Here is a 24444-nt window from a genome sequence, read left to right as displayed (position 1 = left end):
TAATAACCTTCAGAAAAACTGTCCCACTGGTGGTGAACAATTCAATATTGGTGCTAATATATACTCAAATATCCCTTCCAAACTGATAATGTATGGTCCTGTATTTCCTTTGTGTGGTCTGCACCACAGAGAACAATGCGAAGCAAAACAGAAAAGCAAATCTCCGTGGTATGGTTGAATGCCAAAGCTAGCCTTAAGCAAACACGTCAAGGCAGGTTCTAGAATTACAACCAGGATATGGCATCAATATAAAAGCAGATTTGTACTTTAACGCAACCTCTGGACTTTTCAGTAAAAATATACTTTGGAAAAGTTTATTAGTACTCCTCTTCCCCTTCTGTCCTCCCCCTACCACCAACACCAGTAAAGACAGTGGGAAGCAAGGGGGAAGGGCAGGCTATGGCTCCCCTCCCACTAGCCATTGTTGGTATTTAAGAGAGCTACACAGTGCTTGGCCATTGATCTGTTCACTGTCATCCTGCTTAAATCAATAATCTATTAGTCCCTTTAAATTAGAGTTAGATTCATCAAATGCCCTTGAGAGGTCTCAAACATTTTGTTCCTTATTCCAGGCAAGCACAATCAGTCTATGGAATGATAAAATTTTTGCTCGAAAACTCTGCAGGCTCAGCAGACAATGTGTCCTGTATTAGCTCATTCAGCGATCTCAGGCAGGCCAAAAAAGCAGTTTTTAGACTTCCCAGGGGGAAAAGAGGCTTGTGTCATTCAATAAAACAACTGTACTCCAGCCATCCTGATGTGATTTCAGTTTGGGGAAGCAGTCTTTGAGGAATAATTTGGATCTGCTTTTTGCCTCCTGCTTTTATTTATTTCCTTGCTTACTTATTGACTTATTCAGTTCTGTCTGGTGACTGCATCCCCAGTAAGAAGCAGCCTCCGATGTGGCATCCAAACTGCTAACCAGATGGGCTGTCTTGCTTTGTCAGGGAATGGCCAAGACAGAGGAACTTCTGCTACTCGGGGTGAGATGGATGCTTGGCTCCGTGGTCCCTGCCCAGGGCAGAGGCAGCACCAGGGGTGCTGAGGGGGCTTCTCTGGGCTGCACACAGGCGAAAGGAGAAAGTGAGCCGAACCAAACCTGTGCTGACAGAAGCTTCTAGCCCGTATGTGAAACCTTTCCATCCCCGTAGCATGGAGGTGGCTGTCACCAGGGAAACAAAGCTAGAATCACCTTCCTTCTAGAAAAATTCCTTACAGGTCTTGTGTGCCTTTCAATTAAAGTTCCTCAAAGTGTGGTCCAGATCAGCCACCAGCAACAGAATTCCTGGTGGGGGGGCCGGGGGGGTTGGCGTTTGCTTTAAATTAGTGATTTTCAGACTTTCTATGGTAAAGGACAGATTTTAACTCCCCTGCCCCGGTCCTTCATGGGGTGATAAAATTCAGTAAAAACAAATCCCTAGGGGGGGAAAAATACACACAAAATTAATTTTTAGTAAAACAGGAATGAAGAACAAGACGTCTAAAACGCAAGCGACAACTGAAAGGAAAAAGAAAGCTGTATTCGACATAAAATGACTCTGTCCAATTGCTGTAGAAGTTTCTAAACCCTCGCTGTCAGTGTCTGCTCTCATCCCGCACTGGAAACAGGCAGTTGAGGAACTGGCAGCCGTCTGCAGGTGGCACTTTGAGAAGCCCTACTCTGAAGGGTGCAGATTCAGAGGTCTGCAGACAAAACAAAAACAAACTAAAGGGAATCTCCACCGACCGAGCTGGTGTGAGAGCAGAATACCAGCGCTCCCAACTGACACAGCTTTCTTGAACGCTGCCACAACCCCGGGGCGTTAATTCATCCCCCAAATAAAAGAAAAAAAAAAAAAAAGAATTAACGCTCTTGCCTGTTTAAGAGGACTTGGCACTCTCAAACTTAACTCACCTGAGAAAACACAGTATAAATGTCCTTGTTGTTACAACACACCTGAGTGTCATTTAAACACACGGAAAGTCTCCAACAATAGCTCCCTTCACGATTCCTAACATGCTTGGCATTTTTCTAAAGGTTAGATTAAGTAGCAGATAACATTTTTAAGAGAGCACAGTATACTATTTTTTTTTCTTTGTGAGAACTAATTTAGTGCTGCCTAAACCATGTTGACAGATTTCGGGATTTTATGTTGGGCCTGATTAGTGGCAGGCATCAAACGTTATGAAAGCCCTGCCTTTTTACTAGAACCTTCGATGATTAAGACAGTATTTTAATGCACTCTCTGGGCAGCTGAGCCTTAAAAGAAAAAGGAGTTGTAAAGCAAAAGGCATTTCCTGCATGGCCCCAGGGGAATTTTGAGCCCAGAGCTCCGGGACCCGGTGGGAGGGAGTAATTTCAGCTAATTAAGGGAGAATAGCAAAGTGTTGCATTTGGTCAAAACATTCAGTGGGGCTTCATTTTTGTTGGCACCGAAGAGAGCCGGTCTGGATTTTTTCCCCCTTTTTCTGTGGACTCACTGCAGGATTGCAAGGCCCACAGCTCACATACATTAGGGAGAAAGTCAAAGGAAACGCCAAAGTTCAACTAAAGTACAAGTAATTAGAACCAGATTCTCCGCTGCCTGCGTATGCGCATGCGCGTGCGAGAGCGGGTGCAGACCTTTTATTAAAATATAATTTACATGCCTCGAAACGTTAGAATGGGGGAGAAAAAAAAAAACCCTCCACACTGTCGCTCATTTAATTTTCCTGTCACCTCCTCATGGCGGGGGGGGGGGGGGGGGGGGGTCAGCTTTTAATCATCTTTCAGGAGAAGCGGTTTGTTTCCACACACATGGAATTTGCAAATCTGTAAATCGCATTGTGAAGTTAGGTAATTGCCAAACAAGAAAACCTTTGCTTTGAAATGGTCTCGCCTCACTCTACTGCTGGCTTTGTTATTATTAAGCAGCTCCAAGATTAGTCCGGGGTTTGGGGCCGGCAAAGGGAGGGGGGAGGGGGGAGAAGGAAAACATCAACTCGGGGCTCTGGCAGTCTTGACTCAGTAACCTGCCCGTGACCCTGAAGGAGTGTGTGTTTGCCCGGGTCACCCGGGATCCTGGCCGAGGGCTGGAGCTGGGTTATGAGAATCCCTGCTATTCTGACCACACATGCAACAGGTGCTGAACACAGGCAGGGGACAAAAGCAGGGGCAGGGGTAAGACTTTGATTTTGCAGTCCTTAAAGAAGGCCTTGCTTTTCCAAGTTTGGTTCCCGGACCAGCAGCATCAGCATCACCAGGGAACTGGTTAAAAGTCAGACTCTCAGCTCCACCCGAGATAGGCCTGCCCAATCAAAATAGGCATCTTAAAACACTCCCCCCCCCATTCCTATGCATGTTAGCAACACTGAGACACCATGACATAAAAATGTCTTGTTACTGCCCTCACCTCCTGAAAATCCCAAACATTCTGCTGAGTCAATTTGGCATGGGAACTCTGTCAGCTTCCCCTTTGCACAGGTCCTTACTGAATACTCCACCTTGTTAAGTACTTAATACACTGAGAACTTCAGGCTGTGTGTGTTTATGCTCACAATAAACCAGAAGCCTTCGTTCTCTCCCACGGAATCCTGGCAGTGGACTGTGGTTGGCAGCAGGTTCAAAGCTGCACAGGAAGAGCCTGAACGAAGAGTATCTGCTATTTACTGAGCACTTACTAGGTGCCAGGGGCTGTGCTGGTTGCTTAATATATATCAACTCATTTAACTCCTCCCCGAAACCAGGGAGAGGGGAAGGACCAGGAACTCTGCACCTTAGAATCAGGAATTTCAAAACAGAACACCACTCTCAGCCTTTACAAAAGAGACTGAAATGGCTTCCTAGACGTTGCTGTTATTTTACGAAAGCCCACAGCTTTTTGCCTTCTCTTTTTCCAACTCCCTTCTTTATTTTGCTAGAAACGTCACTGGGTCTGGTCAGGCTTGTTTACTCCAATTTGAGAAAAGCAGGAGTGTGTACGTCCCTTTCTTTTAATTCATGGTTATAATTTTCCAAACACTGATCTGATTCCAGACATGGCTAAATTTGACAAGATAGTTCGGGCTTTAAAGAGAGAGGGAGAGTGGCTCAGCATCCACTAATCACTCTGTATTACAGCTACACCTGCCTGGGCTCCCGGCCAGCAGTAGAAATTATTCCTGGGACTGACTTTTACCATGGGAAGTGCTGTCATATTTTCATAAGGGACCATGACACGTTCAACACCTACATTTCATTTTGATAATATGCTTTCTTGCTTCAAGGAACATAGTTGAAAATTATCTCATAGGTTGTTTTGGGTGACGTTTTTAACAGATGATGCTTTATATCACTATTTTTCTAGGACATACTAGGATAGCTTATGACAGGGTTCAAATAAATTCTCCCTTAAAATCACTTAACAGGCCGACACATCTAAGTACTTATTAATGATCTGAACTGAGAGGCATCAGAAACGGAGCTACATTAACTGAGCAAATGCTAGACCCGGTCTCGGGAGGCACGTATAGATGAAGCTAATTGCATCGCAATAGTAAGGTCCCCCTGAAGAGTTTATCTCAACACCAAATGATTCAGTTCAATATTCCACTTCTAATCAGGATTCCCATAATTTCTAAAAAAGCAATTATTGCACTAATAAATGACATTCTATTATCTGTTCAAATTTCCTGCACATAAAGTTGATTAAAACTGGAGCACTAAAATATATATCATCTCAGATACAAAGTCCTTTGCTTATGTGCTGCTAATACATATTAAAAACCACGGAGATACCACCCTAACAGAAAAGTTATGAGGGGATACTTGTTGGAATATTGTATCTAAGGAAGAGGACGATGAAATTTTAGGCTTTGTCACATGGGGATCCTTGCTATATTCCAAGAGCTGAGAAAGTTCAAGTGTGGTGACACCAAAATTGAGCCAAAACTACCCTTCTCAACAAAATGATGCTCTGCTTACTTGGTTATAAGTTGGCTGCAGAGAAGTTTTTTGGTTTTGTTTTGTTTTTTTAGGTATACACTCATGAGTGGCGTCAAAATAACTTGGAAACCCATTTAATCTGCACTGTGTGGGTTTTCCTGGTTCCTAAAAAGAACTAAAACACCGTAAGTCTGCAGAAAACCATATGTAGGAAGTGATGGGAAGGGCGTGGGCTTTCCTGCCAGAGGAACCTGGATTTGGATTCCTCTTGTGCCACTTACTAATTTAACGGCCATATAGTTTTCTTTACTTCTCTGAGCCCTAGTGTCTCTTTCAGGAGAATGCAGATAATCCTCAAAAATTCCTGTTGGTGAAATGGAGACAATATTTGCAACTTCCCTGGCACACGGTAAGTGCTTAAGAAGTGATAGCCAACCCTTACCTCCACCACCCTCCCCCCAACATTTCCCTTCTATCTTCCTTAATCGAGGGTAGCAGTCCTTAGCCAACATTGATTTTGCCCCCCAAGGGACATTTTGCATTTTCTGGAGACATTGTGGCTGTCATAATTGGGGGTTGCTACGGGCTTTTAGTGGGCAGAGGGCAGGGATGCTTCTAAACATCCCACAATGCACAGGACCGCCCTGCTCCCCCTGTTCCCCCCAAATTACATATGGTGCTGAGGTTGAAAACCCTGATCTAGGGTAAGGATGCTACTTGTGGGGAGACTAGGACAAAGCAGTGGGACAGCAAATGAGATGATGTCCTGCAGCGCCAGAGAGGTGGGCCTGGCATTCTAGCAGACCGAAGGCATAACCTAGGTTCCTAACTCTGCCACATACCAGCAGTCACGTTCGCTTCCAGAGCCTCCGCTTACCCAACCTGAAAAGTGGAGATGGCAAGCATGCTACTACGTGGCAGGGCTGACATTTCATGAACTCCATAAAAATACATAAAAATAATAGCTACCAATTCATTATTTGAGGAAAGGTGGGTAAGTCCTATCTTAATATGACTAATATTGTTACCTGAGAAGATGACAGAAACATCTCTGGAGTCTAGTCAAATAATAACAGTACAACAGTATTAACAGCTAACCTTTGTGGAGCACGGACTGTGAGCTAGCCACCGCCCCCATTCTATTCTAAGCATGTTCCATATCTTAATCCATTTGATCCCCATAATGACCCTAGGAGATAGGCAGTCTTCGTATTTTGTCCTTACAGGCAAGAGACTGGGGGCACAGTGGTTATGTCACTGTTCAAGGCCACACAGATGAGATGGGCAGGGATGAGAATGCAAATGGTCTGGGGTTCATGAGAAGGAGAGTGCCCCAGGGGTTGGCAGAAGACAATGACATCCTTAGGACCACGCGGAACTTCTTGGGCAAGAGGATAGCATAGTCCCTGCCAGCAAGTTTGAGAATATATAGACTACGTCTAAGACACACACACACACACACACACACACACACACACACACACAGTTATCCCAGCATAGGGACCAAGAGTAAAACTGGAAAAGTAAAAAAGAAAGAAACTAAACGTACAGAAATAATGCCCTCTTTTCTTTCCAGTCAGAGCAATAAAGTAGGAAAGTCCCCCAGAAGCAAACACAGGAATTAGAAGGCACATACACACCCACACACACCCACAAACCCCTCCCACATCTTCCCTGCCCTGCCGAGAAACCAACCCCCAGCAGGCAGAAAGGCAGCAGCTAAAACCGAGGTTCCAGAGGCCTTTGGCCGTGCTCCAAGGGCGTGTGACTACACACTGTTAGGGGCAGTAACTCGGGCCAAATGTGGCCTACACAACTGCCAGCTTTGGGGGCTAAGGGCGGGGGACAGGGGGGCAGCTCTGGAAGCCCCACCCTTACGCTGGTTTTCCCTCTCTTGCCAGTACGCCAGATATACTCCTTTAACCAAAGCTTAATTGGCAAGAATAAAAGCAACACCCAGAATTCGGAAGCTGTGCCATGTCTCCCAGGTCATTGTCTATAGATATGGAAAAGTTCCAAATGAGGGGCTGCATTCTTCTCTTCCCAGGAGGACCAGGGTGGGTGGGAGCGTGACTAGAAGCAGGACGGTAGTGAACATCCTTCCTGCACCTTCTAGTTGACTAAGACAGAGATTTTGTTAGTGTTGGAGACGAGAGCATAAGACATCAGGTCAACACCATACACTTGGGGACATGAAAAGATTCTGAAGTTTCCATATGGAATGAAGTTTATGGAAATGCTATCACTGTTGTGTCTTCCTTTCGTAACAGTGATTTTTCAATATTTCTTGAGAAAAATGACAGTTTCAAAGTGTTTTAATTGTGGTTCTTAAAAAAGACATTGCTAAAAAAAACTTGAAAAAATAACTCAGAGAAACAGTCACCAATCTTCTCACTGGGAGCAGTCCCCAAGCTTGGGTCTTTTTTGGATATTCCTTCCTTGAGGGAACTTCCCATCTTTACAGATAAGTCGAGACACGTGCTTGGAAGTGTGAGTTCTGAAGCCCGCCAGTCTGGGTTCAAATCCTAATGCTGCTACTTACTGTGTGACCGTGAGCGAGTTCTTAACTTCTCTGAGCTTCTCCTTGTATAAAATGAGAGTGAACCCCTCACTGGGTCATTGTGAGCATTAAACGGTAAATCCCTGTCAAGTGACACAATGACAAGCAGGAGCACAATGCCTGTCACACAGCAGTGTCACACAAGCAGAGTTACCATCATTAAGGTATCAAGGATCACATCTGTGCTGCTGAACCTCAGTGTTATTCACCTTCCCATCTTTCTTTCCGTCTTTTTTTTTTTTTAAGATTTTATTTTTAAGTAAGCTCTACACCCAACGTGGGGCTCGAACTCACAACCCCGAGATCAAGAGTCGCATGCTCCACTGCCTGAGCTGGCCAGGCACCCCACCCTTCCCATCCTTCTCCTACACTTCAGACTCATGTCTTGATTTGCTGGCCCTCACTTCCATTTTCCTTCCCCAAAGAGCTGTCTGTCCTTACAGAAGAGGTTCTTTACAAGCTCACACAAGTAAGGCAGTGTGTGTCAGCTTTGCCTCCTTATGATCTCTCTCAACAGTCCCTTCCTTCCCAGCCACCCAGGCATTAAGCCAAAGTGCTACTACAGTCCTCTCTTCATGGGCTTTCCTGGCCCGTCCCCATTCCGTGTGCACAGCACTCTCAGAAACAGCTTCTTTGAACACCTCCTAACTCAGTGCTTTAAAGAGTGCCCGGTACACAGGAGGGGCTTAATTCGTGTTAGCTGAAAAACTAAGTGAGTGAAAGAATAAAATCTACATAGAAATTCTCATATGCGATATCAAATAAATGATGATTGTTGTGGTCAGTTCAGCGGGATCTACCAACAGCACGTATTACTGGTGGTGGAAGACTCGAGATGTGTGTGCTCTCACATCGCCCCGTTTGCTCGCTTACAACAAGAGTGTGAAGAAGCACGGGGATTGTTATCATTTATTTTTATTTTTATTTTTTAAGATTTGATTTATTTGTCAGAGAGAGAGAGAGCACAAGCAGGGGGAACAGCAGGCAGAGGGAGAAGCAGGCTCCCCGCCGAGCAAGGAGCCCGATGCGGTACTCGAACCCAGGACCCTGGGATCATGACCTGAGTAGCAGGCAAACGTTTAACCGACTGAGCCACCCAGGAATCCCATCATTATCCGTTTTTTAATCTCTATTATTCACAGGAGGAAACTGAAGCACAGAGAAGCTACAAGACTTGGTGAAGGTCACACAGGAAATGGCCTCATCTAGAACGGGCTTCCTGAATCCACATACAGGGTTATTAGCAACGAGAAACGAAAGCACTCATTTCTATTCTAAGGCATCTTATTAATTTGTTAATGTCTTAGGACAAGGTCAGCAAACTTTTTCTGTTAAGGGCCAGGTAGTAAATATTTTCAGTCTTGTGGGCCATATGGTCTCTGTCACAGTGATTCAACTCCACCACTGGAGGAAGAAAGCGGCCCTAGACAAGACATAAATGAACAGGCGTGGCACGTTCCAATAAAACATTATTTATAAAAACATACTACAGGCCAGATTTGGCTTAGTTTCCTGGCCCCTGCTTTAAGATAAAGGAAATTAAAACTATCCCTTCTTATAATAACTGGACATGTTCCTATAAAATCCATGCTTTTCTCTGCTTCCAAGGTAAAGATAGACTATGACAGCCATATGTCACAGAGACGTGGGAAATATTTTAAGGATGCTAACACTACAGTGCATATAGTATTTATATGCACTATAAATGTGTAAGGTCTGCACATTTCCTTCAAAACTAACCTCATGTACACATTTTTATTAGTTAGGGAGGTCAATATGTCTATCATAAATACATTTTAAAATTCCTTCCTACATATTCTGTCTATTGGGATTATTTATCGTGCCTTGTTCCCTGGCCTAGAGCCAGGCAGAATATGGGAGTTTTAATACCTTTAATCCATTACATGGATTTTTTTAGAGCTCCATAAGACAAAATAAAATGCACTCTCATGGTCATATATGCAATAAACCTAATATGCCACTTAATATTTCATGTCCCATTTTATATTTCAGTTGTGATGGTTTCCAGCTTTCAACGTGCAAAATGACATATTTTTCAGCCATCTTTTTGCTTTTTTTTTGTTGTTGTTGTTTACAGAGTGGACAAATCATAAACAATAAATCTCACCGTGGACTCTGAGGGGTGACTATTATTGCTCCCCAATATTCTGAGGAAGTACTGAAAGAATTGTCCACTGACATATGCCACCCAATTCATTGCGATCATGCTTATGTTTAATGAGGCCGTGTTACCTTGCACTGACAAAGAGGTATACATTTATTTTTACGGCTATTTGTATGGTAAGTGGTCTCCACAGACGGTCTGGTCAATGAACCACACCTCCAGGAATCTATGCCAATGTGTGAGGCCCTTCCTCTTGAATCTGAGCTGCTACTGTGATTTCCGACTGATCAAAAGAATGTGGCAAGAGTAACGCTACGTGACACATGAGGCTCGATCCTAAGAAACCTCACAGCTTCCATCTGAGTTTCCGGGAATGCTTATTCTAGGGGAAGCCATGTACTGAGCTCTGTGACCACCATGCCATAAGGAAGCCCGTGTCCTAAGAGAAGGCCAAGTAGAGAGACAGGTGCTGTGGCAGCCTCCCGCTGTTCCAGCAATCTCAGCTGGGGAACTGGACACGTGACAAGCCTTCTTGAACATCCAGCTGGGTCAAACCCAAAGGTGAGTCCAGCCCCGGTCACTTCCAACTGCAGCCACGTAAAAGAGCCCAAGTGAGATGGAACCTCGAAAGTTAATAATAAATTGTTTTAAGCCTCTAGGTATTGAGTCGGTCTGTTATATAGCAATAAGTGAAATAATTCCATAATTATTATTTAAAGAGTATTTTGGTGGAGCCATAAAGGACCTGTAGAAAAGGCTCACTTCAACTCTTTTAGAATGTGATAGACAATAATTTGACATCTCATGTACTGTATACTTTGCACGCATTCCTGTCAGGTCCAAGAGCAATTGGAGTAATTCCATCTACAAAATTATTAAGAAATTTTGCATGAAAAGGAGTTTGATAATTGCTCAGCTATAAATTCCAAAACAGTAATGATTAAAATATCATAGAATAAGGCTCTTACACTTTCTTTTTGTAAGTTGACTATAATGCAATGGGTCCTTTTTCTTTTTCCCTCAAATTGCTTGTAAAACTCATTCATATCCACCTGAGCCCACATGTGAATACCACCTGCCTATCACCTGCACACACCCTCTTTTATTTTGAGATGCAGATGTCTGCTTATAGGGTCGTTGTATTTTTATTTGTTCCTCCAGGGGACAGATTGAATTCTTCTCCCCACACTGGACATTGCAGTTCAAAATAATAGCAAAAGACCTGGAGGTAATGGGCTATAATACTCACTTGATACCCACTAAAGGAGGGTTTAGATCACTTGCTCTCCGTTACCTTTCGTGAAACATCTGTTTCATGTGAGCCAGTTAAAAGTGCATACATCTGTAAATAATAAGCCTGTGTGTGCACATAATTTAATGAATTAGGACATAAAAAGGAATTGAACAGTAGGGGCACAGCAATTAGAGTAACTGCCCATTTTGTTAAAAATGTATTGTTTCCAGCTTTCACTTGGAAACCCTTTTATTATTCTGTGGGTTCTGAGGCTTCCAACTTTCTTATATCCCCCTCCCGACAAAGCAAATAGGAGTTTACTTTGCATAGTTGGCAGAGGGAAGGCAACCCACATTATGCAAAGCTGGGACGGGAACTCCCAACTGCTTGCTCCTACTTGGGAGACCTGAATTGGGTACCAGAACCTGCCCGTGCCTGGGAACTCTCATCTGTACAACAGAGCAGTAACAGGGCCTTCCCCAGATGACGTAATTCATTTTGTGCACTTGGCAGCTAATACGCACTTAATAAATATTAATTATGATGACGGTGGTTTTGCATTCTAATGAAAATCAATCACAACCTGAAAGCATTCGGGGCCCAGGCGGGGGGAACAAACCTTGTTCAAAACTTTCTCTTGATTGTTGATTTGGTCTTATTTACCTTCTTTACATCATTTCTTGGGATGGGCAATAAAAAAAGGGGGAGGAATGACCACATCCTGGGCAAAAGGAAGGATCATCAGAAAATCCATTCCTAGGATATCAAAACAAGTGCCAGAAGTCCAAGAAAATATTCCATACCCATTCAGGCCAGCGTTCCGGCTAACGCATTGATAAAGGCCTGCCGTAACAGCCAACTTGAACTTACCAAAATTTGACAGCTGGTTCCACATTTCCTTCAGGTGTTCTGAGTGACTCCAAAACATACAAATATATCAAAGCAGAGACCACCTAAGACATTCTGAATTTTAAGTTCATTATTACTGAACTATTCTCAGCCTATTTCCTGAGCACCTACTGTGTGCTGGGCACTAGGTTACAAAGCAGAGCACACATACATGAGCAGGAGACGGTACCTGTGGGAGAGACAGCATGGCATTTTCTAGAATACACAGTGAGCCTTTCCTAGAGTGTGGCCTGTTCCTCTCTGCCTTCCTGAAGTTGAAGATACTTCAACTGAGTTGAATGTAGCTTGAAAACATTGGAAGATACTGTGTGTCCATTTGAAAGCGAAGAGTGCAGGGAGTACAGGAATAGAATTTGATGCCACAGGGATATGATTGCTACAAGAAATAGAATTGAAGTCCAGCCCACTGGGATTCTGGGAAAATCTTGGTTTAGTTCTGTAAAATGTTAGTCAAGTAAGTGCTGCTACGTATTTGCCAGGACCCGGGAAAGCTAGTTCCACCCAGAAGGAAAACAAGTTAAACAATGACTGAAATCACCACCCTACTTACTCTGTTTACATCCTCCCGCAGTCTATTCACCATCTACATGAAGAGGTAATTAGAGCTCCTTAACAGCAATAGGAATGAAGAATGGCTAAAGGGAAACCAAGAGAAGGAACAAATATTGAAAAAATATTAATAGCTGGAGTATGGAGAGCTGTGTCGTTCGATACGGTAGCCACCAGCCACACGCAGCTACTGAAACCTTAATATATTAAAATGACATAAAAAATTCAGTCCCTCCGACATGTTAGCCGCATTTCCAGTGCCACAGAGGCCGAGCAGCTACATAACGGACAACGCGGCATTATAGATCATTTCCATCACTGCAGGAAGTTCTACTGGACAGCGCTGATAACTAGCCAGCAGTGCTGTGCTGGAACATACCCTCTGACTTAACCATAGCTGATTCGGTACTCCGCAGGTACTAAGTACTATACTAGGACTGGAAAACAGAAGGACACAGTATTTGACCTCAAAAACTTCCCAGGTTAAAAAGGGAACCCAGTCAGTAATACAAAACAGAAACATACACACCAATAGGAGAAATGGATAGAAACGCAGAAAACAAACCTGGTAGCTTTAATGGTACATATGATAGTGAGTATCCAGGTATTAACTGTAAAATTTTTCAGCTTTTCTGAAAATATTTCAAAAATATTTTCAGAATAAAATATGGGGGGGAAGTCCATTTGCTGAGTACTATACATATCAGGGTCTTTAAATACACTCTTACTGAAGTCTATGGAAAGCTTGCAAGGTAAACATCATGAACCCATTTTACAGATGGAAACAACTGAGGGAACCTGGAGCTCTAGCTCCCACACCAGAGGCAGTGCATGAAGAATGCCCACCTACTGTATCACACAGTGGCCCAGGGGCACAGGACCACACTGTACCCCCATAACACATGGCAGCATCTTACAGATTTGGATCGACTTGCATTCAGAACCTACCAAATGACCTCTAGCAAGTCACCTCACTGCATCCATCTGTCTCTATTTCCCCACCATAGAAAATTCAGCAACGATTTTCAACAAGCAAACAAACAAAACCCCAGGTAGAACATGGCATATAGAAGTCCAAAACACAGAGCACGACACTGCATTTCAAATCTGTTTGAAATCACTGAAATAAGAGCATTATGGGCAAGTCCAATAATCATAATTATTTATGCAAATTTCATTAGGCAGTAATAGGTTTGGGACTCTCTAAAGAAAAGAGATACTTAAAAACAGGTGGCAAATCGCAAAACAGCAATGTAACATCATTGTCCCTTAGGACGCTTTCTCCCCCACCCCTTTCTTTAAAGGATGGGAAGGCGCAATAGTGATGCTTCCCTTGGAGTGCCACGGAGGACTCGCTAGTGGCCATCTCTACGGGAGGGTTACCAGTGCGCCGAGTAACACGAGAAACCTTATTCCTCGTCTCTGACCTTCCTGCGATTCCTGCGTAAATACAAGACTCACCTGACCCCGACTCCTGCGCGCCTGCAGGGATGAGGCCCCTGCAGACTCCAGCCTCGGATGGCATGGAAAACAAGGCCAGAAGAGGACAAAACGGCCTCACGGGTTCTTCCACCATTTAAAGGGCCGTGGCTTCTATTCGAGAAATAATGTAGTCAGAGGGACTTACGGGAGTTACAGCTCCTCACTTCTCTCTTTTCCGTGTTTCCCCCAAACCAACACACGCCACGGTCCTTTCTCGGCCTTATTAGGGCGTAAGGCATTTTCCAGAATTTCTCCCGCAGCTGATGGAGAGGACAGACTTAAACTAGAAGTGCGGAGCCCCGCACGGAGGAGGGAGACAAGACCTTCCCGGGGTTTCCGCGCCAGCTCTGCGACTCACTCCGTGTGACCTCAGACACGCTCCTCACCTCGGCTGAGACACAACCGTCCCTCACCGCCCCCCCCCCCGGGAAGAGGGGACTCGCACCTCCCACCCAGGATTGTCTGTGAGGATTACCTGATGACAACGTCCCCACAGTCACGAGAGTAGAATTCTGTAAAACGGGTAACCAGCCCAAACCCAACAAACTCACAGGCCACCGCAGTCCCTCAGGTCAGCCTCTGCAGTCAGATGACAATCGTTCCTCCCGGGTGGGCGCGCAGGTGCGGATGGGGACGGTGGGCTAGGGCCGCGTGGCTGCGCTCGCTTTGTCAATCCGCATCGAGGCGCGCATGTTCTGGGGATGTGGGCTGGCGCCGTGACCGCTTCCCCAACAGGTTCCAGTGCCAGGGACTGGCTGCCAGCCCTGCAGCCGGCCGTCCAGAGGCCCGGGCACCTCGGCTCCCTGCTTGGCTCCCAGAGAACTGCTGCCACGCTGCGAGAAGCGCCGGCCGCACGCCCGCTCCCCGGGTTCGCAGCCCCGGCCACGCTCCCTGCCAACGACCCACGCCGACTGCCAGCCCCGGGAGCCAGCCTTCCGGCCCTGCAGCCCGAGCAGCCTCATCCCGCGGAGCAGAAGACCTGCCCAGCTGAGCCCAGCCCATGCACAGACTAATGAGATCATAAATTGTGAGGCCACCAAGTTGGGGGGCGGCTTGTTACATAGCAAGAAGTCAGAGAAGCAACCATAAAGAAATCAGAAAAAAAAAAAAAAGCTAATCCAATGAGACGTACCCCAAAAGCACAAAGCAAGTTTAGAAGGTATGCACTTAGGCCACTGCTCACGAGAAGTTTAAAACGCCACCATGTATACCACCTTTAGAAATTACCTAGGAGCCCTACACATGGGAAAACCTCTGCCTGCTCCTGTGACAAAAATGGTTCACCCACCTGATCCCTCCCCTAATGCACCAGCTGTGGTTCCAGTGGTTTTTAGTCCTTTCCATTATCAAAGTCATGTGCAAAGTCCCTAGGAGATACTTGTGCTTCTGTTATAATGGGGTGTGTCACAATGACTCGTGTACACAATTTCTCCCATACTTTATGAGTCCAGAGAGACGGGGGACAGGGTAAGAATCATCTTGGTGTTGCCCATGGAATAGAACATACCAGAGTGCCTGGAACATGGCAGACACCCAAGAGGTTGTTTGTTGAGTAAAAAATGCAAGATCTAATGCATCAGTGAGCGATAAAATGGACCGAACAACGGACACATCTTTGGGTAAAGTTGTACTGTGACAATGCTCACCTGTAAAAAATCAACCATTTGTACTAAATCTGGGGGTCTGGTAAATGGATGCCACTGACTCAGGGCCAGTGCTACCCAAACTGGGACAAACCGGAAGGACTGGGACCTAGGTTATGAGCCACAGACAGAACCATCTCATTGAGGACACGAGATACCAACTGAAACGGTACATTCACTATTAGCAAAGACACATGAGCCACAGGTGGCATGCTGGAATCAGAGCAGAAGGTGGTCTGTCTCCTCAGTGGCTTCTGTACGTTTTTGGGGTAAGAATAGAATGCTCATTTTCAGGATCTCTGATCTTTCTGCAAACCCTGCAATGCAGACATTATTATTCCCATTTCACGGCTGTAGAAATCGATCCTGTGTCAAGTCAGGCTACTCCCATTCTCTGAGATCAGCAGGCAGTGGGAATAGAGGTGGAGGGACGTACAGGAGGGTAGTCGATGCGTGTGGGCATGCAGAGGAAAAGCGTTAAAACTCCCAGAGAGTGACAGCTTTTCACAGCCTCTTGGCAAGAAAATCATTTTACCTTCTTCTCCAGAGAGCTCTCGAGGGACAGGTGATAGGATAACCTTTGTAAGAAGAGTACATGCAACTTCTGTCCTCTAGTAGAAGCCGCCCAACACAGGTTTCTGGAAACTCTGGCCCAAGTAGCAGAGAGACGCCCCGTTCATCAGCATCCTCCAACTTTCTCTGCAAATCCAAACCTGTTCATCCTATCTCTAATTCCTATTGTTCCCTCTGATAAGCAGGGCCCCGGTGAACAATTAAAGCTTTCAATAAATAATCTCTAAGCACATTCATTTGATTGACTGTTATTTGATAGAGCAGTTAGTTTCAATGGGGCAGTTAATATTGATCACATAAAGTACTCCAGACAAACATGAAACAGTTCCAGAACTCCATGGATTATTACCCTTTATCTGCCAGTCATCTGGGTTACTTGTAATGGTCACGGAATTTAAAATCAATAATAACAATTAGTGTTCTGTACACCAAAACGGATGAATCATGTGAAATGGGTTTTCATATAAAATCAAAGGTAAGACAGCCTGCAACATGGAAAAAGGCTCTCTGAATTTCCAGTACACATTTGGCTAGGGACTTTCGGGCAAGTCTTCCGAACAGGCAGCAAGAGAGAAAGAAAGGTATTTAGGAGAAGATGTGGCCATAAAAACGCATGTGAAACCCCTGACAGTCTTAATCCAAAAAGATAAAGCATAAAAGATAAAAAGTGATCAAAATGAGTGCTAACAAACGTAGTAAAATTAATGGGACGGGCAATTTACTTCCTCTGAGATGCGCTTCTAGCTACCTTTTTGGGCTTCTGATTCATAGGCATTAATTGTGATTTTTTTTTTTTTGTAATAAAATGGCAACAACGGTATTTTAGCTCCATGGCACCACTACTGTAATGTCTGGATAATTAAAATGCAAAGGAACAGAGAAATGTTTCATCATTAAACTGTAACCAGCGCACTATGTGAAATCATCCATTCCAAAGACTTGTTTTTCATCAATTATTTGTTATTTATCTGATGTAAATATAAGAAGGGCTAATTAAAATGTATGCCTTTTTATACAGCTTCTTGTCATTAAAGCCAATGAAAGCATTCTGAGGACCATAATGAAATAATTATGTTTGCCTTTAAGAATTCTCTTCAATAACACATGGCAGTACTGAGCTAAATTAAAACATCAGGAACTAAATTTCGCTTGCCTCCATTTCCATTTTAGTTAATTATACCCCCAAGCTTTCCAATAGACCAGACCCTAAAAAATCTTTTGAAGCTGAAACAGCCTCAGATCATCAGCCTTTTTATAATTATGGACTTTGATAACAAGATATAGGTACTGTAGCCCCCAAAAGCTTTAATATTTTTGAAAAGAGGCTTTTATTAGATGAGGTCCTCATTTGCTCTGGAAATTAGAGAAAAATTGAGATAAATGTGATCCAAATCTTCTTCTCCCAGTTCACGGATGTACTTGTCTTATCCAAGCGTCTTGTCTACGTTACTGCTACCAGAGTATTTTGGAATCAGCTAGTTGGTTTTTCCCGAGGTGGTGAAACGCACTCTGTGGCGAACAGTAATTGATCAATAATAGCAAAAACAAACATTTTACTCTGAGTCAAATCAGGAGAGTCACCCCCTTATTCAGTACTTAAACTTGCAAACAACAACAACAACAGAGCAATCTTGAAGAGTCGACTCAGGAGAACCTATGAACGGGGAAAAAATAACATAGGCTCTTTGACTTGAATTTTTCCTCCAGACCTCAAATCGCAGATACTGGCAAAGGCAAAAATAATCTGTGTTTAAGAGAAAAAGGAAGACGGGAAAGAAGAGAGCAAAAACTGCCGGGCCCTGTCAGGACTGGTGGCAAATGAAATGGTTTTAGCAGCGCTGTCATATGATGCGGATGGGGGTGGGAACTTGGTACTTAGAAAAGTAAATAGGAGTACCAGGGATTAACTCTGACAATGTGAATTCCCTCCCATTTTGTTATAGGGAGAGCTGGCGGGGCTCGTGGGTGATAGGATCTGGTGACTGCTGGATAGACCAGCTCAAGACACATCAGAGGAAAACTGTGGACAGCTGAGAAACAAATAGCTATTCTAGGACAACGTAAAATTGCAATTATATTCTCAGAATCCGCTTTTAGTACAATTACTCCCTTCCACCCAAGTGACTCTTTGTTCTGTTTAGAGAAATCTCCATTTGAGAATGAGGGACATGGTCACCCACTATCACTCCTGTTGAAATTCGCTTTCTACACGCCCCCCACCCCTAGTTGGTTCAGTTCCTCAGCAGTGGGGGGAGGCCTGGAGACTCCTGGAATCCATGTGCCCTGACGAGAGGAAATGCTTGGCCAGGCTGGGTCGCCTGGCTGACGTCAGTTCCTGTTATCCTCGCCTTATCATGCAGGGGACCAAGAGTCTTATCTTACTGAATGGCCCCCCTTTCAGCTCCCCACCCTGCAAGTCCAGAGAAAAAGCAAGTCAGCACTTCCACTGCCTGTCTGAATTCTCATCTAAGAAGCTCTGAAAGCTCAAGATAAATAATAGAATACCTGCAGACTCACCCTTACTACTTCCCAGGCGGGACAGAACTTTTGCAACTTTTTTTATTCATTTAAAGGGGCTTAGGGGTGTGGGATGAGGCGGGAATCGTATTTCTTAACGATGAAGTAAGGAAGCCAGAAAAGAAAAGAGGAAAATTCAGGGCAACATATTGACTGATGAGGTTGTGTTATTAGATCTTACAGATGGGGAAGGTTATCTCATCTCCTATTAAACAAGAGGTACTTAGGCCAAGCCACTTACAGACAGGATACTGATAAATCTGGAACCTGAGTTAACTTTACTGTCCATTCTCGTCACCACCCATTTCAACTTTTTGAGAAGAAGCTGGCCAAGAACTGATACAGATTTGTTCATAGTGATTCCATCTAATAAGTCTACCCCTCCCCCACTCCCAATACACCATGTGCTGGAATCAAAACCACAGTCCTAATACTTAAATCCACTTTGCAAGGGATGCTTTCTATTTACAGATCTAGTTTGCCACAAAAGGAATTCATGTTCAGAAGAATGACCCAGAAGCACAAGGCAGTCTTCAGTCATAACGGAAAAATTAAGCTGTGAGCGCGCTAGCTATATTGACCATAGAATCCAAACAAAGACTTTCTGTGCCACTCCTGGGTTCAAGGGGCAGCCTCAGAAATGTCGTAATATTGAAATATCTGGCATATTTCCATGATTTATGTGGGAATTGTGGCAGTATATCTGAAAGTGGGTTATTCTAGAAAATCAGAGATGTACGACTGCCCTAACTACCCTATAATTTGAAAGGCAAGATTCTACATTAATATCTTTTGGAAAGGTTTTTAGCCAAGATTTTTCTGATTAACCTTCATCAAAAGCTCCCATTTCCGAAAGAATGTATTTAATTGATAGTTAACTGAATCTACAGTAGAACATTTAAAGTATAAAAATGTCATTTAAAGATAAATTTATTGGCACTTACATGTAACTCAAGATTCTATAGAAGATTCTTATTAAGATGTTCTAAAAAGAATACAGAGTTTATTGTTTAATAAGTCCTGTGTGACTTGAAGACAGTTGTATATTTTGTATCTTGTTTCACATCTCCATTCTCCTCCTAGAGAGTAACTTTCTCATTTAAAAATGCCTAGGCTTTTGTTAAAAAAAAAAAGAAAAGAAAAGAAAACGAAAAAAGAAGAAAATCTGATTTTAAAGATGATAAATTCCTTGAGAGCAGAATTTACAATCTCTGTCATTTCTCATGAATTCCTTTCCGAGATAGTTTATTGATGCTTATAGATTGTACAAAGGGGAAAACGGTAAGATTTTCTTTCCTTTCATTCGTTTTCATTTCAAGATTTTCATTACATTTTAGGGGCTTAACATGTTGAAGGTAACTTTCAAGCATCCGATAGCCAGAACTTTCTTTTACTTTTATGTTCTAAAGAAAAGTTCATGACAACATTGGCTGGTTATATATGGTCAGAGCTAGGCTTCCAGAAATGAGAAGAAAACTTCTGATTCAGGTCAGTTAACCTATCAGAAATGGCCATTCTGGTCATTTATCTAATAAGGTAAAAAAAAATAAATAAGTAAATAAATAAACAATTTTTTAAAAAGGTCTGTTTCAAAGCAACAGCTTTGCATGTGGGCTGGCTAATCAAATTCTAACTGGAGCTTCCAGATCAATTCCATAGCCTAAGTTTAATCGAACAGAGCTCTACGTCTCCTGTTTTATTTTTTGGAATCTACACCCTATGGTGATAAAATTTAAATTCATGTGTTTTTTTCTTCTTCTAGGCTGCACATCAACACTTCCTTACCCAAAGTACCATGTTATCAACATACTGACAAAATTTTAGTATTTTTTTTCTACAGGGAAGGAAAACTTTGTGAATCTTCCGCTTGTTTTCAAACGACCCTATCCTGCACTCAGAGATGTAAGCTAAAGTCCCTTTTCTTTCTCCTTTCTGATGGTATTAGTTACCACTGTCATGTGGCCGAGAAGCAGAAAATTATGTCCTACTTTAGAAAAACAATTGAGCCTTTTCATCGAAATATTTATTCAAAACCCCATTCAATTCATACGGTGGCTGTCAGTCTTTATTTAGTCTCCCTTTCAGAGAGTATCTTTGATTTTGCCACTTTGACCCCAATTTATATCTCACTAGGAGAGGATTTGGATACTGTGTAATACTTAAGATTCAGGTCCCAGGGCTTTGAGAAGGGGACTTTTCTTCCTTCCTAATCACACATCACTGTTTGTTTTTAAAACAGATTATTTCTCTTCATTAGTGGGCAAAATACTATTTCAAAAAGAAATTTTTTTTTTCCTTTTTTCTTCTGATGGGCTGAGCATGGAGACGACAGGGAAGAGGGCCAAGAAGTTGTCACACTCATGATTTCACCGAAAGCAACTATATTTAGACCACAAATATTAGGATTTATTCTATGCCCACTGAGCAATTAATGCTGAAAACATCTGGAGCAGCCCTAAAACCAAGATAATCCAGGAGGCATATGAATAGAAACTTTGTGACTATGATACCTTCCAGGGGCAGACTTAAATGTATTATTTATACCACATTCCCTTATAGCCCGCTAATCCTGACTTCGAATTTTTATAACAAGCAATTCACAGGCCCTACTCCAACCGGTAGCTGGTTGGCATGTCATTTTTCTGTCATTAAAATTAAAAAAAGAAAATAAAAAGAACATTCTAACATCTTTCAAAGACGGCTTCTGGTATATTTTGCATTCAAAGGATTTACTCTGATTACTACACACACACACATACACACACACCCCGCATAAAAAAAGAGAGTCTCAAAGCAGAAAATACTTTTGGTTGGAATTTAGGACTATTTTTTTTCCCCTTGCCCACTGTTTCCTCTGTGTTAAGAGCGCAAACAGATCTGCTTCTCGTCAAAACAGTCATTAAGTAAAATGGAAAAGGTTGTGGTTTTTATGTTCTTACTTATCCAAATGAAGCCCTAATATGCTTTTATTTCAAAAGTCCTAACTGCCCATGCCACCCTGCACCAAACACCATGCGGCAGACATTTAAGAGTTTTTATTTATGCTTAAAAACTTAATCTCTTGAACAACTAAACTGACCGTCACAAAGGGGTTTATGGAGGATAAAGCAACTTTGCAGGGCATATGCAATTTTTACAATTTATTCATTTAACCTAGAGCTGGGGGTGTGGGATTTAGAACCCTTGGGAAATTGACCACAATAAGCACTAATTGCGCTGCTTACAAAAATAAGACACTGGAATTTCTGAAATCCCTTTGTCAAATGCCTTTATTTACTTTTTCTAATGCAAGTTTCTTTGATTAGCTGAACTTTGCTGTTATCAACACTTCTTGCTTATCGGTTGGCCCTAGGCGAATGACACATTCACCACTCGCTCTCCCTAGATAAGGCAAATCCCTTGTTTAACTTGTTCAAGAACAAACAAAGCTTTTCCCCCTACTTCTACAACTTAATAGGCATGTTTGGAGGGTTAATTACAAAAGGGAGAATGTCTACTTGTAAAGGCTCTATTAGGTCTAATAGCTTTCCGCCAAGGGTCCTGGGTATTTTCTTCCCCTTCATTAAAAATATGTTTCATAGAACTTTCTTTTATAAGAAAAAGTTCTGCAGAGCTCCAGTTCCCTGAGATTCCAAGTGAAACTGTTCACACTCTTTTAACTGCGACAGGACAGGTCTAAAAGATCTGTTAGTGAGTTGTAAAATTATCTTGTAACACTCAGTTTCTTTGAATTCTCCAGAAAGAAAACAGGCATTGGGAAAGAAAAGGCATTTGGGGAGCAGCTGAAGATGAAGACGCCTTCTGAAAACTATATTCTTTTTGCCCTGGTTATGGCTCTACGAAATATTAAGTCAGACAGCCAGACTTGTTGGCATCAAATGGTTATTGATTTTTCAGCTACAAACCTGTTGATTTCCTGGCCCAAGAAGCAAGTCTTTATTGCTAAGACAAAGTTTCTGAGAGAGCAATTTAAATCTGGTCCCTGTCGCCTCTCTTTCCCTTTTCTTCTCCCTCTTTACATAAGCCACCATGTTATTAGGAAAACTCAATTTCTTCCAGTTAAACTTTGACCTCTTTGAAAACAAAGATTTAAAATGTCATTTTCAGGCTAATGCTCCAATGAATTGTCAAATAAAGTACTAAAAACATTTTGATAGATAGCTGAGCCATTTATCTAAATCACTGTCAGGGCAGCCATGCATCCTGCAGGCTCCCACCACAGCCACCCGAAGGTGGGATTTTCTGGGACTTCTGGTCATTTCTCAAGCCTGCAGCCACACTACTGTTGACCAGATGCGTGCCTCGGCATTGTGTCAGCATCAGATAACCAAATAGTCAATATTTCTTTAAAAAACTGGGCTACTCCACTTATACTTCCTTTCCTTTAACTGATGTCCAGGTTCTGGGATGAATTGCAAGATATGGAAATAATGGATGGCTCAGCCCAAGGGGTGTTCATTGCCAGTAGTTTTCTAGCAAAACAGCAACTTCTTAGAGCAACAAAGTGACTCGGAAAGGTGGCAGCAGGGTCAATGCTAAGAAATATTGCCTTTCCTTAGCAAGGAAAACATTGGAAGCAGCAGCTTTAACTGGTGGTTTATGAACTTCGGGAGCAGCAGCCACCCTAATTAGGCTAAATTCCTTGCAAGGACGATGTCATATTTTAATTACTTTGGACTGCTGAAACACACAAGGGGGGAATATATACAACTAGCAGCTTATCCAAAGAACGGCAAAGTTAAATTCCCCTCTGCATACATCTTAGTAAAAACTGCACAATGTGTCAAACTGCCTTACTTGAAGAATGTTTCAAAGTCCTGTGGTCACACTCTACTCCCCCCCCCATGCATATTTTTAAAACTGTTTCCAAGAGACTGTAAGGTTGGTAAGGAGAGGAGCGGGGGTCGGGAGGGGTTGTTTGGGAAGAAAACATCTAACAGGAAATTTTGAGCAGAGGGAATCAATATGCACGCCAGCATATCACACCCTTTCAGCATTAAATCATTAAATCCTTTGTCTTGCTACCAATGCAGTTTGTTTCCAATGTCTTTATTGCATGCAAGAGAGACAATTCATTTTTTTTTTCTTGGTAGAAGAAGGGAAAAAATAAACCTACATTGAGCAGTGTGCCGATGCTGCCATTCGGTTTGGGTCAATCCACTGAAGCATGCTTTGAGAGCTTTCTCCTGGAGCATGCAGGAAGACGGACTCGCAGTGTAGAAATCCAGGATTTGCCCAGGACTCACTGACAGAACATCCATACAGTCAAACATGATCTCCCCTGCACCGAATGTCTGCGAAAGTGCTTATCCTCTAGGTGTGGAGGCAAATGGCATAGAAAAGTCCACCCAACTCCATCAAACTCTGCCCCTTTTTTGGCACGTAGGCTGTTGGTCTTTTTCCCAGCCCCGAATCATGAATTATGACAGACAAGCCAGCTAAAAGCCTGTAATTGATCCAAATGATCATTTACCATTTTCCAGGCTTGCTCGGCCAATCCAGCCGGGGCGGGGGTTCCCAGAAAGATCCCAAGTTCTCCTTCCAAGCAAATGCCTGCAAAAAGCCTTCCGAATGCGGTCCGGATCCTACCCCGACGGTGCCCAGACAAACCCTGCCCGGCTCGCTCGCGTCCTCGGCATCCCAGTCCTCAAACAGCTCGCATGGGGGAATTCTGGTCCCCCCTTTGGCAAAGAATAGACCCTCCTGCCTCTGAACAGCTCACTTCCTACTACTTCTGTCACACAGAATGAAAGATTGAATTGCCTAATATATGCGAGTGAACTTTCGGTGAACCCTTCCCGGGCTGCTAACCTTCAAATGACCCAACGAGTCTGACATCACCAACTCCCAGGATTCTCACAGAGCTTAAAAACTCCCAGCAGCCCTGCAAAAGCAGACAGCCAGAGAGGCAAGCAGCGGGCGAGCGCGCAAGCCGCCCCTTTCTTTCCCGTTTCTCACCTGAAAAACAAT

The 24444-nt window shown here is 43.3% G+C and overlaps 1 protein-coding gene across 1 annotated transcript in view; it reads right to left on the bottom strand.

The window, feature by feature from the left end:
• The window catches only part of LOC103679782 (retinoic acid receptor beta-like), a 68162-nt gene extending 44020 nt beyond the window's left edge, over positions 1-24142 (bottom strand). The window contains exon 1 of the mRNA XM_008709331.2: positions 23591-24142. Within this exon, the coding sequence (XP_008707553.1) occupies positions 23591-23747 (157 nt within the window). The 5' untranslated portion in view covers positions 23748-24142. The remainder of the gene's footprint in view (positions 1-23590) is intronic.
• Between the last annotated feature and the right edge of the window lie 302 nt (positions 24143-24444).

This window comes from Ursus maritimus, unplaced genomic scaffold, assembly GCF_017311325.1.
Source record: "Ursus maritimus isolate PB19 unplaced genomic scaffold, ASM1731132v1 scaffold_20, whole genome shotgun sequence".
Taxonomy (NCBI): Eukaryota; Metazoa; Chordata; class Mammalia; order Carnivora; family Ursidae; genus Ursus; species Ursus maritimus.
Note: the sequence above shows the minus strand (reverse complement) of the source record. Positions and strands in the feature narration are given on the sequence as shown.